This window comes from Triturus cristatus, chromosome 10, assembly GCF_964204655.1.
Source record: "Triturus cristatus chromosome 10, aTriCri1.1, whole genome shotgun sequence".
Taxonomy (NCBI): Eukaryota; Metazoa; Chordata; class Amphibia; order Caudata; family Salamandridae; genus Triturus; species Triturus cristatus.
Window position 1 is genome coordinate 616905187 of NC_140593.1, and position 20283 is coordinate 616925469.

General features: G+C 44.6%; 1 protein-coding gene across 7 annotated transcripts in view; it reads right to left on the reverse strand.

Annotated features, from left to right (window-relative positions):
• The window catches only part of ABCA3 (ATP binding cassette subfamily A member 3), a 477048-nt gene that overhangs the window by 126782 nt on the left and 329983 nt on the right, over window positions 1-20283 (reverse strand). For all 7 annotated transcript variants that reach the window (XM_085632155.1, XM_085632148.1, XM_085632149.1 and 4 more), the window contains one exon: window positions 13560-13714. In XM_085632155.1, coding sequence (XP_085488281.1) covers window positions 13560-13714 — 155 coding nt within the window. The remainder of the gene's footprint in view (window positions 1-13559; window positions 13715-20283) is intronic.

Below are 20283 nucleotides of genomic sequence, written 5' to 3' on the forward strand. Positions count from 1 at the left end.
GCTGTGCTGTTCACGACCCATAGACCTGTCATAGTCTCCCCCTTCTGGACCACTTGTAAGCACAGATTACATTGATACTAATGACTCCCTGCTCGCCGGGCCTCTAGCTCACTGCATTTTCCTGCGTGATGTATCTAGCGGTACTGCTGGAGCCTCCACAGCTGGTCCGCTTCAGGATCTCTTTGTACGCGGCCTGTACTGCTTCTGTTCGGGCCCTCCTATCCTGTTGGTGGACTGCCTTGGTGAAAGCTGCGAGGAGGCTGCGGCTGGGTGGCAACCCATGGCTGATTCTTCTTGTTACACTCCTCCCACTTTCATTGGTCGTCATGGGATATACACTGCGGACCAGAGAAGATGCATCTTTGGACGGCTCCCAGGAAGCGATTAAGCAGGCTGCTCGTGGGAGTGATAATTCAGGTACAGATGATAAATCTGAAAAACTCGTAGCCGTAATAGACTCCTTCAGGGGGTGCTTAGAGGGGCAGATTGATGCCATTTGGGTGGAACTTGGCCTTATACGAGAGGACTCCCAGAAGGCCACTGAGAAACTCACTACTCTGGAGAGCACCATACCTTCTCTTACCTCTGCGGTCCAATCTCTGGATCTCCGCATCACAGCCCTGGAGGCCCAGGTACACCGCCTGACGGCTCAGCTTGATGACCAGGAAGGAAGGGTCTGACCGAACATTGTCCGTATTGTGAGGCTGCTGGAACATGTTGAGGGTACCTCCTTGCTGCCCTACCTGGAGGAATGGCTACAGTAGGTGGTAGTTCTGGAGGGACTTTCCAAGTTCTATGCCCTGGAACGTGCACATCAGCCGCCTGCTCTGGAGCCCCACCTCAACCAACAGTAGCCCTCCTCCTACAGTTTAGAGACAGAGATCATCTCCTGCAAAGGGCTAGGGCACATGGCGCCTTTGTGGTAGATAACGGCAAGAAGCCCTTATATCCAGACTTTACCTTCAGAGTCTAGACCCAGAGGGCAGTTCATGGCAGTGAAGACGTAACTACAGGACCGGGTCTACTTTACTCCTTTCTGTTCCCTGCCCGCCTAAGAGTTCAGACTGAGAATAAGGTACACTTCTTTACCGACGGACTGCAGCATATGACTGGATTGAGCTTTATGATAAGGGTACGGTGTGGCCTGACATGCAGGAACAGCGACAGCTCCCCGAAGAGGCGGAGTTCCCGTTGCAGGGGGACATCCTGGCCTTTGAAATCACAGGTGGCACTAGAGCAAATCAGGGCGGTGGGGAACAGTGGGGGTTCTTCTCAGTGAGCATTCCCAGGATGCCATGTATCTTCTTCTGATTCGGAGTGGTACTAGGGCTAAAGAAGCACTCTACAGGGGGTCACCCTAGGCACAGTAGATGATCGAATTTAATAATATCTGGTTTGGCTGTGCTGTATAATGGATGTGTTTTAGAACTGGTTGTGCTGTGATGGTGATGTAGCAGATATACCCTGTATTAATGCTCTTTTTCCCGATTGGGGTGGGCTGGGGGAGGGGGTATCCAGGAAAAGTCCTCTGCATTTTGCTTGTTTTGTTCAGTTTACTTTCCCCTTCTCTGGCAGGCTGCTCTTCCCCCCATTGTATATTTGAGTTATGGAACTAGTTTGGCCTTTGGGCCTTCGTTGGTGGACCTTGTGTGTTCTGTTGTTTGGACAGGATGGTTGTATGCCTCGGCCCTTGGAGGGGATTTCATTTTTTAGTTCTGTTTTTTAGGTGTTGATGTCACAGCTTTGCAGTGGTGGGTGTACGGTTAGGATGTCTGTCTGTCTAGTGTGGCAGGGCACGTCCAGTCTGATTGGAGGGGGATGAGAAAGGGGTCCTCATGTCTGTTTCTTTGTTCCATTGCTCATGGCAGCTCAGATTAAACTGATTACTTGGAATGTGAGGGGTCTCTCTTCTCCTTCTAAATAATACAATGCGCTCTCCGATCTGAAGTGTAGGGGAGTTCATATTGCGTTCCTACAGGAAACACATCTTATGGAAGCTGGAGGTCGAACCCTTCAGGGACGCTGGTAAGGACAACTTTATGCTACCACTTACTCTGCTTTGTCAAGGGGCGCTCTTATATGGATAAGACCTGGGGTCTCCTTCTATTTACACAGGGCGATCACTGACCCAGATGGCAGGTATGTTTTGGTACTGGGTCGCTTGAATGGCAGGGATGTGGTACTACTGAATATATATGCCCCAAATGTCGACCAGTGTTCGTTCTTGACTAGCCTGACCCCTCTCCTGTCACTGGTGGTCCCTTATTTGAAGATAGTAGGGGGCGATTTTAACTGTGTGGTGTACCTGGGGTTGGACAGGTTGCACCCGCCCCTGCGTTCCACAACGACAGGCAGCCCATTCTTGGGTATCACAGTGAGATCTTGTTGACTGCTGGAGTGTGAGGAACCCAATGGTCAGTGTGTACTCCTACCGTTCAGGCCTTCATGATCTTGAGGTCTGGCTTGACAGAGTCTATACCTGTAGGGAAATGTACAGTAAGGTAGCCAGAATGGAGTATCTAGGGGAAACCTATTCTGATCACTCCCCCATGCAGTTCTCCCTTAAGAGGACCTCGCCCCAACCGAGTATCCCTTCTTGGTACCTAGACCCCGGGTTGCTTGAGGATCAGGCTTTCCGAGTGCAGTTGAGCAAGCAAATAACTAATTATTAACAAGTAGAACAGGTAGTACGGGGTTGCTGCATAGCTAACGAGGTAGGTGTGCGGACCCAGTTACATTCTGACATCCAGCGGCAGAAGGCATTGCTTGATGACCTTCCCTGTGGGCTGGAGGAATCTCCAGAAGGTCGGAGGCGACTGATAGAGGAACCAGATCAATTGTTTGCCCTCATAGAAGGTTTGCAGCATTTTGATTATGGGGCATACCTTGTTAGGGTGCATGCTGAGCGCTATAAAATTGGGCAAAATGCTGGTGTGATTTTACAGAGCTAGAACCGCAGACACGCCACACTCCAAGTGTGGGACACTTCGAGACATGATACCTTTACATAGGACGGGATAAATGCGGCATTTCTTCAATATTATCGAGATCTTTACTCAGTTGGGTGTGTGGGCAGTGAGGAGGATATGTTTGACTATATATAGAATAGTTTCCTTTCTGGTAACCATTGACACTGTTGTGGCGGAACGTTTAGGTGCAGACATCACTGAGCAGGAAATACGTGGCTCAATTAAGGACATAGCAAGAGGGAAGGTACCTGGGCTGGATTTTCTACCAATAGAATGTTATGCTACATCTGCCTTGGTCCTTGCCCCTAGGCTTTCCAGTCTTTACAATGACTCCTCCTTACGAGAGGCTTTTTATTGTATCCCTTCCTAAGAAGGAAAAGGACCTGCTCAGCCTTGACTCATTATCCACTATCAATGCTCAATGTTGATTAAAATATATTGAGCAAGGTACTAGGGACCAGGCTGCTCCTGCATATGTACACTCTGGTTCATTCTGATCAGACTGGATTCATTCCCATTCGCAGCACCATGCCCAACATCCATCAACTACTTCTGGCCGTGGACCAGTGAGAGCAGTTATCGACGTCTGCTCATGTCCGTAGACATCTGGAAAGCATTTGAGTTGTTCCTTTGGAACTTTCTATATGTAGCTTTCTTTGGCATGGGCTTCGGCCTTCCTTTTGTTAAGTGGGCAGAGCTGCTTTATTCTGACCCACTGGCAAGGATCCGAACTGGCGCGCTGGTTTTGGAGGCATTTTAGGTGGGACGGGAGCACCACACATGGCGGCCATTTATCCCCATATTATTTGCTCTGACCGTGGAACTCTTTGCGCACACATTCCACCTAGGCCTTCATTATAGAGGGCTGCCTCTTGCCTGTGATGACACGTATTTGTCATTATATGCAGACGACATGCTGCTGTATTTGAGAGGAGAAGACTTCGATGTTGGGGAAGCTGTTCTGCGCTGACGGACTTTGGACATCATTCGGGCCTGGAGGTCAACTAGGACAAGTCTTGTATTTCCCCCCTATGAAGTGATTTGGGAGGGGGGCTGACATCTTCCTACAGCCCTGATGTAGCTATGGGAATTGCATGCTATTGGATACCTAGGGGTAACCATCTATCGCTCGGTGGACGTAATGTATGAGGGAAATTATGTCCGTGCTGTTACCTTGAGACGCATGGTGTCTTTCTGGACGACGCAAGTGCTGATAGTAAATGGGTGGGTAGCGTTCTCGAAAATGATCACCTTACCCAGACGCCTTTATCTATTTTCGGCCACCCCTTTGGAGTTGCCCAGGAAATTCTTTTGGGAACTTGATGGCAGACTGCTGATGTTCTACTGGGGTACGTCACAATGCTGAGTGGCCCCCCGGAAAATGCGTTTACCAGTGACAGAGGGACACCTAGCAGCTCCCTATTTAGAGCTTTATTATCTGGCAGCGCAGTGACAGTCAGTGGCTCGCTGGAGGTCTTACCTATGGGGTGGCGCTTGCACCTTTGGAGGGGGAACTCCCTCTAAGGAGCTGTTGACTAGTGTCTTGATAAAGTCGGCACCTGCATTTACAGTTCAGAATATTAATGTTATAATACGAGCGACATGCTTTGTTAGGGCCGTGCCTTGCACACACGCACCGCAAAGCCCTACAAACGAACTCCCGCTGCTGTCAGCCTGGCAATGGAAGCCCCTGGTGGATGGTTGGGTCTACGCAGGTGGATGGCAGCCGTGGTCATGGTACTGGATGATCTCTTTGTGGGTGGGGAGTTATGCCCCTTCTTAGAACTCTGTGACTCGTGTGACCTCCCAGCTGGGCATTTTTAATATATAGTGCCTTGGTACACAGGATACAAGAATGGTGGGCTTGTGGAGCAGCCAAACCTGCCTGAGAACAAATGTTTACGCTACGTTTAGCAGTCACTCTGCTCTATAGGGCCCTAATACAGTGGATAGAGCCAGACACAAACATTAAGTTTAGCATTATTGATTATTGAAGCACTTTTATAGCCTGTTTGCACAATGGAATTACTGTTTACTTTGCATTTGCACTTTAATTTATAATGATCCAGCCCATGTCTGATAGATTTTGTAGTTCATTTGTATAATGATTGATGCAACTTAATCAGTTTTATTGCATAAATATGAATGTATTTATGAATTGTCAAGAATATTTTTTTGTTATCGTTTAAAAAAAAGATGCTCACAAATAGTTTTACTATTGGCCTGTAACTACATGTGATAATGTTTTTCATATATTGTCCGATTATTAAGATGTTTTAATTGCAATGATGTTTGTTAATCAAGCAATAAAGACTTTATTCATGCATAAAAAATCAATACAAAAAGATTGTGCTCTTCTGGGGTATGGCCAAAGAATAATTTAAATTTTGGTTAGCAATAATTCCACAGGTCTCGAGAAACCTTATATTTAGGATGCAAAAGCCCTCATCCCACCTAAATTGCATGCTTCATCATCAGACTTGAGCCTCACTAGGTGGGCACTGCAGTACATAGTAGAGCTCCCCAAAAAACTGGGCTGCAAATCAATACCTGAACTATCATCTTATAATTAATAAATACACTAGGGTGAAGAATGGTTGTGCTTATTTAGTATTCATGGACCTCAGCTCTGCGTTCAATAGTTTTATTCGGGCAAAGCTATGGGGTGAAATGCTAAATATGGGACTGGAACCTCAAATTGTCCACTTAAGCCAACCCCACACTGATGTTACTGGGTACATCAGGTAAGAGCCTAATGGTGAGAGCACTTTCCCAATCAAGATTGGCGGCAGGTTAGAAAAGGTAGCGTGTTGGCACCTTTTCTCCTTAGCCTCTCCATTAAAGACCTAGAAATATTTCTGTTGCGGGCAGGGGCAGATACTCACAAAGGGAGAACTAGGCAACTTCCTTTACTGCAGTGGACTGTGTCCTAATGGCAAGAACTTCGGTAGGCCTGCAGAGGTTATTGAATATTTTGTTCCATTTATGAGTCAATTGGAATTGTCCTCTAATGTCTCCACATCATACACTATGCTGTGCAGTCAGCTGAATAGTAAACCGAAAGCTCATTATGTCAAAAAGAACATACATTTATGTGTACAGAGTTTTACATATGGGGGGGTGGGTCAACAAAGGCACCTGGGCACAGCTAGGGAAAGTAAGAAAGTCTCAAGTTGAACAGTATGTATCGGCACGTTTTAGGTTATCTACAAAATTGGGCTCCAAACCCCTGAATGTGATGATTATTATCTATAAGGCCAGGTGCAAGTATTCGGGGAACGTGATTTGTCACATATTCAGGTTAGCCAAAATGACTTCCTGAAATGACTTATCTGTTCCAACAAGCTCTCCTACATATGTATGCCATAGGGGAAGCTTTGAAATCGAGCCCTGACACTTCGTTGGGGAAAGTCTGCTGGCGCCCTTACTCACCTGCTGTTCTGCTGCCGCTCCTGGGTTCTTCTACAGCGTGTCTCCCCTGCTGCCGCTACACTACCGTGCGGCCGAAGAGCGGGGAGACTACATTTCCCAGGCGCCCTAGCGCCCGCTTCACGCCAATCACGCGCCCGGAGGCGCACAAAAGGACGCAGCTCCTTCTGCGTCGCGGGACGCGCGCGGGCCGCGCCGGGCTGAGCCCGGGCAGAGGGCGGGCCGTCAGGGGCAGGCAGGGCTGGGCCACCCCCTTTCGGCCCACACTATCGACTCTCTGCATTGGCCTCGTCACTGATCTCCAGCCATGCATACAGATTATTAAGGACAGTGGTTACAGTTGCCAACACAAGGGTCACCATTTACCACAAAGTCTGGAACCCGCCTTCCCACTCGGATCCGGGAACACCACCCCCTACGAACAGAAGTGAGGTGAGTGTATACCGTCATCATGGGGAAACGTGCTATTACAGCTGCCAGCCAGGGTCCAAGATGTCCCCCTATCATCACGTCTACCCTGGAAAACATGATAGAAAACGCTTTCATGTTGGTCACTTCCGAAATCGAGGACACGGAACGGAGACTATCTTTGGGTCAAACTATACTGCCGTCCCCAATGTCCCGTGGTATTGTTGCTACTGACCCCACAACTCCTGTGCCTTTAACACCTAATATAATAGTTGTTAATCCCACCGATCAAGGAAATCCTTCTGAGGTAACAGAGGCTAATGAGGCCAATATTCCCACTGTCGAAATAGTTGATTCTCAGCCGGAAATGGAAGTTGCCCCCCTCATTGTCAAACCGGTTTCAAACAACAAGCCCCCTGGGGGGAAAAGGAAGAATGGCAATACTAAAGCACCTATTGCTAAAATAAAGCAACCCCCTCGCAACATTAAAAGCCAACCGACTCCCCAGAGCATGTGGTTACGAGGGAAAACTACTGCGAACGTGGAACTTGCCAGTGCAAATATTCACTCACACGGCCTAACCAACAGCACCACCGATGTTACTATAATTGCAGCTGATACGAACTCCATATGTACACAAACTGAGTTAATAACTGCTAATAGCATGTTGGGAAGGCCTACTGAGAACTTAATTGACACTATTGTGGACTCTACTTTTAAGCAATTGAAAAGTCTAATGGATAAACAGTTTAATCTTATTTTTAAACGCCTGGATAGGTTGGAGAGCTTAGTAAAGAAAGAAGATACCAAGAGGAAAGGGACCACGATTATTGATCAAAAAAGGGGTGAACGCTTATTAAAGGATATGGAGGCTATCAACAAGGGCACTCTAGGTGGCTGTGGTAAATGTACCGCAACTAGCGTAGATAATGCACGTGATAAATGTATTGGCAATAAGGAGAGCTTGCCCCACAGCCCCCTAATGAGTAATTTGGCCAGCTCATCACCCCTGCTAAAAGCCCCTGTGACCAATAAACCCTCCCGTCATAACTCATCCATAGGGGCCGTCCCTCCCACTCCCCTTGAGATAGTACCTCCAAACCCAATGTTACACACCAACCATGAGCCCACTCCCCTTACCCGGTCTAAAAAACACGCTGTTGGGGTTCTTAATCTGCCGTCCGCAGCATGTCCTTATGTTTTAATTTTAGCCGGAGTACCACCTTTGCAGGAAAATCAAAAAGAGTCTTGGGTTCAACTTAAGAACAAATGTATTGATTGGTTATGTAAGTTTAAGGGGATGGGCATGGAGATCGCTAATGAAATTCTGATGGTGAGACGGGTAGGTTGGGTTGGACCCTCGACAAAAAACATCACAGGTGACTGCATAGTCGTGAATTTTAGGTATCCCTCCCTGGTAAAAAGTATATTAAAACATAACTTCATTCACCCCAGCATTGCAACTGCTATATCTTCTCTACCACTAGGCTTCTTTTATAGACCACCCCAAATTAATCGCCATCCCGTTACTTCGACATATCCTGTACAGAATCGGTTCAATGTCCTGACTGATTTAGAGGGTCAGGACTGACTCCCGGGTAAACTTTTAAATACTGTAGACCAGCCTTGGGAGGTATTAACAGTTAACCTGCCCATGGACAAAACTATCCTGACAAAGAACTCTCGAACAGCTTGCCCGGCGGAGTATCCTCCCTCTAATCCTGTCACTTGCGACCCCATGTCTCCTGGTCAACATTTAAAAATTTTAAGCTGGAACACTGCAGGCCTAAAATCAAAATTGAACATAGCGGAGTGGACACAAATGGTCAGCAGTTTCGATGTTTTGATGTTTCAGGAGACATGGAGCACTACTAGCCTGTTATTTGAGGGTTTTGCATGCTTTAATAGCACTGCTCCTATTCCCGATGCTGGCAGACCCAGCGGGGGACTATCCACATGGATAAAAATCACCGCAGGTAGTAGCATTAAAGCTGTGGAAACAAATGACAGTCATTTTCAGGCTATAATATACTCGAATGGGATCACGATATGTTTTATAAATTTTTATAATAATGATTTTAAATCACTGCCAAATAGGAATTTTATCTCTTTATTTGATTTTATTGATGACTTGATAGAGGGAAATGGGCCCAGGAAACTGGATGGAATTTGTTTAGGGGGCGATTTTAATGCTCATTTGCATAAAAGATCGCACAACATTACAGCCTCATTTCCCATGATAATTCCTTGCAAAAGAGGGGAAGAATTGCTTAACCACTTATCCTCTCGGGATTTAACCAATGTCATGGAAAAAGCTGGTGGCATATTCGATAACGAGCAACCGCCTACTTTTATAGGCCGTGGCTGCTCATCAATCATTGATTACGTTTTTATATCATCGGCCCTTGAGAATTGCCTAGTTAAGGCTGAGGTCCTGCCAACTAGTTACAGCGACCACAACCCCATATTGACTATTATTAAATTTGTCAATAAAACTATCAAACAAAAAGAAATAGGGGCTAGGGATCTGGCCGCATCCACCGATAAACTTAGAGTAATCTGGAAAGGGATAAATAATAAAGCATTACTTGCGCGAATTATAAAACTCTATCCTTCATTGGTGGAAACGTGCCTATCCAGTGACTCCCAAGACATAGAGATTGTCGAGGCCTTTATTGGGTTGTGCTCTGCCATTAAAAAGGAAATATCAAAACCTATTAGGCAACAGAGCAAGAATAAAGGATGGTTCGATGGGTCCTGTTCACGGGCAAATCGGGACCTCCGTAAGGCATTGGCCGAAAAACCTCGGAATATTACGCTGGTTTCGTCCCTGAGAAACCGCTATAAAAAAGCAATTAAACTACGAACGGATGAGATTCTGAAGGAGAGGTGGGATTCACTGGCACGTACTGCCGCGCTCAAAGATGTAACAGGGTTCTGGAGCGAGGTAAAAGCACTGAGGTCCATGGGATCCAATTTAACCCCCATTAACTGTAATATACCAAGTAAATCATGGGAGGAGCATTTTGCAAAAATATATGCAGCCCCCGTAACAACTAAAGCTTTATCTTGCCCTGTACCCAAGGTTGATATATCTATCCTTGAGGTGGAGGATGCCATCATCCAAAGCGCAGGGAACAAAGCTCCAGGCCCTGATGGTCTATCCATAGACCTAATTAAATCTGAACTGGACTTCTGGTCCCCCCTGCTTTGTAATATTTTTAACAAACTGTCCAACACCAAAATCCCAGAAACTTGGTCAAGCAGCATCATCGTACCTATATTTAAGAAGGACGATAGATTAAGCCCTAGCTGTTACCGCCCTATATCTTTAATAGATAATACCTTGAAAATTCTGGGCAGGGTGATTTTTAATAAAATCAGACTATGGGCAGAGGAAAATCAAATTTTACATTCCTGTCAGCTGGGATTCAGAAGTAAAGTGGGAACTGTAGAACAGTGTCTGAATTTAAACCTTATAATAGACAAGTACACCATCGCTAAAAAGGTCCCTTTGTACTTGGGCTTTATGGACTTGTCATCAGCGTTAGATTTTGTCAACCGATCAAAACTATGGGAGATTCTCCTAAACTACGGATTAGATGAGTCACTTGTTTATTTCCTGGCACATCTGCATAGAGACCTCAAAGCTCGCGTTAGGATAAACAATGATGGAGAGGTCTCCGGGGATATTTTAATTGGTAGGGGGGTCAGACAAGGTTGTGTTTTGGCCCCCCTACTTTGTATTCTTTATATAAATGAACTAAATAAATCCCTGTCTAAATCCACATGCGATGTGCCGAAAATTAATGGCAACTTACTCCCAGTACTGTTATACGCAGATGACGCGGTGCTGATGGGCCGCACACCTAAAGCATTACGCACTTTAATCATGGGCTTTGTCTCCTTCATGGCTGATTTGGACTTATGCACTAACTTTAAAAAGTCATATATTATGTCGTGCGGTCCAACTAAATATCGCATTAATCATATAGCCTCAGGAGAGAACATCCTAAAAAGCACCAGCACTTTTCCGTACCTGGGCCTGATTTTTTCAGACACTGGCTCATGGGCCGCACATGTAGTGCATGGCAGAAACAAACTCGCAAAGGCAGCCAATTCCATTATTAGCTTACAACAGCCAAAGAGTGCTGAGGTTATGATGCCCCTAATACAGATCTACAAATCTCAATGCCTACCTACCGCAACATACGGCGCTGAGGTGTGGGGGTACACTAATAGTAGTGGCATTCAAAGAGAAGAAAATAGATTCTGTAGAAAGATTTTGGGGGCTCAAATTTCATCACCCACCTACATATGCCATAAAGAGCTAAACTTGTATTATGTCGAGGATTTTATCAAGTCCCGGCCAGCCTTGTTCTGGCTGAAGATATGGCAAAATCCGGCTGCAATTTTAACACAGGAAATAATCACTGACTGCCTCAAATGTGACAGGGGCAGTTTTATACCGTGGCTTAACGCTGTAAAGGAAAGCTTAGCCAGTGTAGAACTGGAACACATCTTTTTTGACCATTCAAACACAGAGGGCGTGAATATTAAGACATTGAGAGAGGCATTATTTGACTCATACCGGAGGGAAAGAGAACGTTCAGAGCTTCTTAAATCTTCAATAATCAGATACACCTCCATCTTGCCTAGCCCAGGTCACAAGAAAGATACACCACAGGAATACCTTAAAAAGAGTATCGGAAGATGGAATAGGAGCCTGCTCTTTCGCCTCAGGGATGGAAGCATAAAATACTCCCTTTGCTTCCCTCTCGGTTTTAACAAAAATATAGAGCTTTCACTCTGCCCATGTGGGAACGGTCAAAAACAAACAATTCTACACTTCCTTTTTTTCTGTAACTTTTATAATTGTTACACCAAACAGTACTTTATTCCTTACTTCAAGTCACTTGCTATCACTGACCATAAAATGGCATATAACGAAATACTACGGTTAGGAAGTGATATGATGATTTTCAGAGTAAGTTCTTTCTTATATTCTGCGGTTCGCTCACGAAAAACTATGGACATCTTATAGTTTGTATCACATCTGCTATTCCTGTTATTCAATTTATTGCTTACAGCTTGCTCATTTGCACATGGATATAGTTAGACTGTTGTATGCATAGTGAAATTGTGAGCACCTTATTGCTAGTTTGCACAACTTTATGATATTGACAAGATGCCTTGACTATATAAGCGAACTTATTTGCACTTTATTCCTACCCTGCACCTTCTGCCCATATTTTAACAGTATTATCATGAAATTGATCATGTTTTTATTCTTGTTCTTTGTTTGTATTTTTATCTTATTGGTGGTGATGATTTGTACTTTTATGGATATTTTTTATCCGAATAAAGACCATTTGACTTGACTTGATATGTATGCCATTCAGAACTGGGGCTGTTGAATTTGGAAGAATATGTGAAACTTTCCCCCTTAATACTATGGATTTCTGTTCGGTCAAAGACAGAAAGAAGTCTTAAGCAACTTGTAGTTTTAGACTGTCTGCGACAAGAAAAGTATGTAACATCCCCTGGCTGACATACTTAGAGGAGCAATTTATCCTATTGGGGAGGTCTGACCTCTAAGAATCCTGAATGTATTACTTCCTCTGTTAAAGCAACTGTCAAATTAGAATTTCTCACTATGTTAATGAGGATAAGAGAAGCACTAGAATGCAGTTAGAGGAGGGTGGCTGCTGATCAACTTTTATCTACCACAAACCATATGAGCCTGATTTATATTTTATACATAATCATCATCATAGGTACTATTTAGTTAGGTTTCGGTTTAACACAGCTTGTTCTCTGGTTTCCTATCCTAAAGATGTGTACAGAGAATTGGATTTAGCACAAAATCATTGTGACTCAGAGTCAACACGAACAATGTTGCACTTTTTTCTGCAAGCTTTATACTGTTTCAAGGAATTTTTTTTCAACCCTTAATTGAAGTCTCTTAATATAAGAAAATGTAGGCCAGCCCTATTACATTCACAATTACTCCAGTCAGAGTCTGTTTGAACAATGTTTTATAAATTTAACTCGGCTTCAGTAAGACTGAGAAATATGGTGGGCAAGGTATATATGTCTATGATATTCTTAAATATGAATTGATTTTCTTTGCCTGTGCCGTGTTTTTATCATAATTAGAGCTGCACAAGATAGATTATCTGATTAATGTAATGATCAAACATGTTTAGTTTTAAGAAAAGAACATTTGTAAAGTTTTTTAAGCTGGTATTTTACCATGCATAAGGCACTTTCATGTGTCGTTTGGAATGGTCGGAAATATTGTAATTAAGAGCTAATTTAATGTGCAAAGATGAAATGCATGTTGGTGTACTCTTTTATGGTTTTATATAAACCAAATAAAGATTTTTTGACAATGAGGATGACGATTTTGTTATATCTATTCAACTGAATCTGCAATTTACTAGCGATGTATTCTACCTGGTCTATGTCATATCTGCAGCTGTAGTGCAAGACAATCTTTGTAGCCCCTTCGCCATGTTTTTAGTAACATGTCATATAAAATTAAATCTAGGGTGTGTGTGTACGCATGTATGCCCACACCTTAACTTTAAGAGCAACTTTAAGGATCATTTTTAACCCTTATAAGCAATTGGTCTGGTCAAATTCTTTGGAACAGGACATTGCTGGTTGCAATAGTGTATTCTGATAATCCAATTTGAGAAAACACACAAAGGAGATATATTCCGTATATTCTGATAATAATGTCATTACCCCAGAGTAAAATCTCAGATGCTCTTCGACAGTCATGTTATCAAACAGAACATCATGCTGGGGGCAAAGTCCAAGGCTTTTGCGGATCAGAACCATGTCACGTGAGATGTCGTATCCATTGATGTAAGCCTGTCCACTCGTGGGGGGGTATAGACCTAGCAGGAGACAAAAAAAGAAAAATATTTCACTGAAGAGCTTAGTTCAATTGCAATGTGGAAAGTCAGATAAGCAGCAACTAGACCTAATCCTTAATCAAACAGCCTGCCTTAATGTTATCTCTCACTTTATAAAAGTTTGGCCTGGTATTATGTAGAGTCTACGGGGGTTGCAAATATTACAGAATTTCTCATTTACTGAAGAAGTAAAAATAAATGACTGATATTTATAAATTATCAATGACTGACACAGATGGCATCCATTTTCTTTCCCTGAGACTATTACAAATATAAATAATAAGCAGAATTGGACCTGGTCACTTTTTTAAATAATGAGTAACGTTTCTGGAGGTAAATGATAGAAATGTATGGTGTTGCTTGGTACTCTGATCTCAAACAAAGAAGAACTAATGATTTATCCACTTGTGACTCATTTGGAGCAACCATTTTGATGCTTAACCTAGATGCTAGTTTGCTTTTCCCCAGTGTGTGTTCTATATCAAACAGCCTTAGGCAGTGCTGATTGCAAGTCAGCGAGCCCCAGCACTAGTTAAAAATATTCTGTCACTCTGAGCAGCCCATTCTAGGCATGCATGCATGTCAGTGGACTTCAAGACTTAGGGATACAAACATGTTGCAAAAGAAACACTTATTCCATGATGATATGCATGATCCATCAATAGTGATTGATATGTGTGGCCCCTGACCATCACTGCATCTCTCCTCAGCCTCGTCAACACTTCAAATTGGTTCATTAAATACTACATATGGCTGTTCCTAGTACAGCAAGTGGGGTGGACCACAGGTCTTGCTCAGGAAGAGCTTGACTGTGTACTTGTGCACTGGCATCACTTTCCTGTTGACATTCCTGCTACCTTGCTGAAAGTCCATCAAACTTCTCTGCGTATACCCACTAGCCTGCCACTTGCCGGACAAGTCTGCCTGAGCCACCCAATGGCTACATCATTAAATACAGATTACTCCACTGTACACCCTCCGCACCGCAGTAGTCACAACAGATGAGACCAGATGGAACCAGGGTGACTTACAGTTTTCCATGTGCTAGGATAGTAACTTGCTGATGTGACAATTTATGCTCGACTTCCTCATAATCCTCTCAGTGCAATGTACACTCATTGTACTGTCTGTATTCTTATAACATAAGATGTAAAATATATCAGTGCATTTTGTGTAATGTCATGTGAGGGTATGGAAAGTTTAGTGATTTCCTCAAATAAGATAGAAATCTGAGATTTATTTATTTTTGGAACCGAGAATAAGGGGTCACAGGCAGAATCCATTCTGCCTCCTGCACAGCACCGCAATTGTTTCAGATGGTAATTACTATGTGAAAAAAGTATTGTGTTGGTGATAGTAACAGGTTGAAGTTTAAAAGTAGTAGTCGTGGTACAGATGCAGCTAACCACACAGCATATTTTCTGATTGTGTAGTGAAGTTTTCAGTTCTGGTGGGCAAAATGTTATCATCTGTACTGCAGATGCTTGCAGACTTGTGGGTAGATGGTGTGGAATAAGGAGATACTTGTAAGGGCAGAGAACACTGGCAGAGTGGGGAGGAGGTTTCTATTTGTAGACAGCAAATGATGGACTATGGGGTTGGAGATTCTGGAAAGGATGTAAAAGGGAAAGTAACTTGTGTCGATATATACTTCAAACCATAGACTCCTCACCTCTAAAATACATACCAAAGCGGTAACTTCAAATGGTAGAGGGTCTGTGGAGTGGACTCAGACCAAAAAGCCCAGAAGGATTAAACTGGCGAAATGCCCTTTGTGTCAGACCTGACTGTCAAGGCAGTAGTGCTACATGAATATGTATACTGACGCCCACGTCATAGCCTGGCAGATGTCAAGGGCAGGCACTTCTTGAGCCAGCACAGTGGTAGAAGCCTCAGACCTGGTAAAATGGGCTCTCGGACCTTCCGGGAGCTGCTTTAGGCCAGTTCGTAGCAGATTTTAATGCAGAGGACTATCCATCTCAACAGGCTCCTCTTCTACACAGCCTTCACTTTCCTAACTCCTTTAAACCCCACAAAATGTGGATCGTCCACTCGATGGTCCGTGATATGATCAATATAAAAGTTAAAGCACTTTTGGCATCCAGTTGATTAAGTATCTTCTCCTCTTTAGTGGTGCCCACTGCAAGGCCTTGCTGGGCCAAAGATAAAACAAACAAGAGGTCATCCGATAGCTTTGCTTGCAAAAGGTCGGTCTTGCAAACAACACATATTTACCCTATCGTATGGCATAAAGGGACTTTGTGGCACCAAGGATAGCATCCAGCACTTCGGATAGCAAATCAAACGCAGTAAATTGCCGCTGCTCAATTGCCACGCATGTAGGTGTTGATTGAGCAGATTTGCGTGGAGGACCCTGCACTTTTGCTGAGACAGAATGCCCTTGCAAAGTGGTAGCCTGCTCAAAGGATAGATGTTCATGAATAGAAGGGCTGAATCTCACACTCTCCTGTCCCAAACCGGAGCCACAAGGATAACTTGAACCTAGTTATTCCTGATCTTCATATCTCTGGGCAGGAAAGGCTGGGGCAGGAAGGTGCACAGGAGTCCAGTGTTCCATAGCAGCTAGAATGCATCTCTTCTTGCGGAAACTCCAAAATGATCAATGTTTGACACTGCGCATTGTTGACGGCGGCGAAAACAGCTATGTAGGGTTCTTCCCTCCACTCGGAGGATATCCTGAGCCACCTCAAGCTGTAGACACTTGTGGTTCGATAGCACCTGCACAGTTGGTTCACTCTGCCATTAAGGGACCCTGACGGGTGGTACAAGTTCAACAAAGTCAGCAAAATGACTTGAAGTTCTAGCTATCTCCAAAGGCACTGAGCCTTCTGACACAGGACACCACTTCATCCTGCTTGCTGCAGTACCATATGGTTGTGGTTTTGTCCGTAAGAACCAGCTCCAACCTCCTCCTGATGGACATGAGAAAGGCGTTCATAGCCAGACGGAGGGCCCTCAACTCCAGCAGATTGATGTGGAGCAGGACCTCCGCTAGACACCTGTCCTTCTGGTCTCCATCCCCCCAGAAGACCTCGAGTCCCAGCAAAGACGCAGCACCATCAGCTCAGGGTGGGGAAAAGAGAGGGGGTCTGCTGCTGGACCAATTGAGTTCGAACAGCCACCACTGTAGGTCTCAAGCTGTCTCCTCCTTAGGCCTGGAAGACATCAGTGAATACAGTGAATATACTCCTAAACCTTGATAAGAACAGGTTCTATAGCTCCTTTTGCTAATAGAGCTTGTACCTCCTGTTTGAGAAGCTGCAAGTGTTGTAATGACAGCTGATGATTGCGAGGTGGAATAATGGGAGGATCGCTGGTGAGTTCCAGACAATAACCATGTTGGAAAATTTCCAATATCCATTTGTCTGTGGTTATTGCTTGCCAAATGGGAAGTAAGTACTGTAGTCTTCCCCCAACAGGTGTAAGATGATCGGGGGGAATGGTAGGAGAGTCACTGCTTATTGTGAGATGGAGTGGTACGTGTTGATGAACCTCTTCCTCTGCCTTTGAGGTTGTTCCCTCTGTAGCTTCCCTTATAGAAACCCCTGGGTGAAGTGGGTTGGGTGTTTGTTTTATAAGAGGAATTATTGGGATCTGAGGTATTACTTTTGGATCCTCCCCTACAAAATGACCGACGAAAGGAACCTCTGCTGGATGGTGACTTCACACCTCCCATAGATTTTGCTACTTCTGTGTCTTTCTTTCATTTTCTCAAGTGATGCATCTACTGGAGGTCCAAAAAGGTGTTCCTTATCAAAAGGAACATTTAAAATTGACTGTGGCTTAAAACCAGAAATCCCAAGCCATGCATGCCTACAGAGGAGAATGCTGGTATTAATCCCCTCTTGCTGCTGTGTCAGCAGCATTTAGTATACATCGAATAGAAGAATCAATATTAATTTCCCTTCCTGCACTAGCTCCTGACGCTTTTTTCTATGGTGTTCTGGGAGGTATTGTAGAATCTCATCTATTTCATCCCAATGGGCTCTATCATATCTTGCTAAAAGAGACTGTGTATTAGCAATGCACAAGTGATTGGCAGATTGCACTGCTATTCTCTTGCCTGATGCGTCAATTAATTTAGACTCCATGTCTGGAAGAGGTGCATCTGCAGTTGTCTGTGACTTAACTCTTTTGCACGCATTTGATACTACAAGAGAATCTAAAGGCACCTGCCCTTTGATTTATATTGGGTCAGATTATGGAGGTTTGTACTTTTTATCCACTGGAAGTTTTAAAACACAGGTGCGCACTGGGTCCTTAAAAATGTCATCTGTATGTCTCAACATACCCTTCAACATAGGTAAGCTTTGTGTGTTTCTATGTGTGGAACCTAATGTTTCACATACAAAATCTTCCTCTAGAGATTCTTTATATAGATCAAATTCATGGTAAGATGCTGCTCTTGAAATCAACTCCTGGTAAGCTATATTATCATCAGAGGGTGAAGACTTAGTTGGGTAGAGATCAGGATCATTATCTACTGGGTGATCATAATAAAGCCATGGATCTGTGGGTGGAGGACTTTGAAGGTGTCTTGTCTCGACTCGAGCCCAAGCCATAAGGCTTGAATAGTTGTTTCGGTGTCAGGCACGAAGGCGGGGCATTCAAAACAGTCTCCCGGTGCTGACCATGGCCCAAAGGCTGTGGTGGCCCAGAAGCCTTGGGTTTAATGAGAACAGGTTTGGTGGGCAATGGGGCTTTTTTACTCATGGCCCCCTGTCCCACTGGAAGTTCTTCGGAGTGTATGTCGATCTCGAGCTCGGAGTCCAATTCATGAATAGAGAGGGCTTCTTCCTCTTCTGCTGCCAATGCTTCCATCTCCTCTTGATCGGTACTTTGTCCGAAGATATCCGGGGTGTACTCTATGTTTTGTCTCTGCATGTCCCTTCATCGAGCCCGACGATCCCACTAAGTCTCTTTCAACCGAAATGATCGACAAGTGTCACAATATCCCTCCTTGTGATCCCATGAGAGGCACAAGACGTCGTGCGGGTCGGTGCGCGGATATTTGGCGTGGCACTGGGGACAGAACTGAAACGGAGTTCGTTCCATCGGCAGTACACTCGGCAAGTACGACGGAGTAGAGGCCGAAAAAGACAGCTATGCCTGAAGCCCACCAACGTCTTCTGGATTAAAGATGGAGTTTTCTTGCTTTTTTCAACACGCTGGAATATAGGAACACGTCCAAAACAATACTGATGAGGGTACAGTAGGTTGCGCATAAGGGGATCCAAAAGAACGGTCTTGAACTGGAGCGCCACGAACCACTTCCGAACCTGATGACAGAAAGAAAACAATCTAACAATGGAGTCGATGCCCATGAGCATTATCACCGAAAGGAGGAGTCGCTTTGCCCTGTGACTAGGAAAGACTTCTTTAAAAAAAAAAAAAAAAAAACTTGCAAACATCCAGACTCAACACTAGTTGGCAGGAGTATGCAAAGCACACACGCCTCTAACTAGGTGTAACCATTACGCAACATAGTGATACACATTTTATCAAGACTGGAAGGAGATAGAAGCTTTTCATGAACACCGCAACTTTCACATTGAAGAGGACTTCAGATTTCTACAGTAGGAACATTTATCCAAAGACCTGTCTTAACTGCAATGTCTGCTTGTAAAAAACAAGTTACTTACCTGTACACTGTGGTTCTCCAGTATTTTTTTTTTTTTTTTTGAAACCGTTTATTACAAAACTCAAAAAATATACAAAGATGGGCCTACAACCTTCCGGCCGGCCGCTAGTAAACAAAAGGAGCATATGATACACATTGTAGAGCACGCGTTGCGGCTAAGGAAGATGCACAGGAGTTAGCAGCGTTGATAGCCACACCATCCGAACCCCACTGTACGGTTTCATTTTAAACTGAAATAACAACCAGAAAAAACAAAAACCACAAGGCAATCCACAGTCAGAAATAGCAGCATGTGCTCCCCTGAGAGGGGGACCCTCACAATCCATAGGAGTATCAAGAAGGGGAAGAGATCAGGATTAGGGCTGGGTAAAACTCAATGCCCGGAACAGGGAAGATGGGTCGGCTACGGGGATGGGGCAGGCGACGGATCGGGCAATAACGGTGGAGTACAGATTCCCCCGCGGTAGGCGTTCCAGGGGCCCCAGACTTTCACCCATGTCCCAGGCTTACCTCTCGCAACATACACCACCTTTTCCCGAAACATGCACCAATCCATATGTTCCTTCCAGGCCGAGACAGTCGGGGACCTCTGAGATCCCCACAGTTGAGCAATATCACGCTTGGCCACCATATATCCCAGAGTCACCCACCACGTCTGTGGCGCCGAGTAGTCGGTAGGTTCCCACACATTCAACAGGCATCTCCTCGCTTCGGGTAGCAGCACCACATGCGTAACCACACGCAGGACCTCATGCACACCACGCCAGAATCGCTCCACCTCCGGGCATTCCCACAATATATGCAGAAAGGTCCCCAAAGCGCCACATCCACGCTTACACAACCCGTCCACAGCATAGCCCATACGCAGAAGCCTCGGCCCCGTCATGTA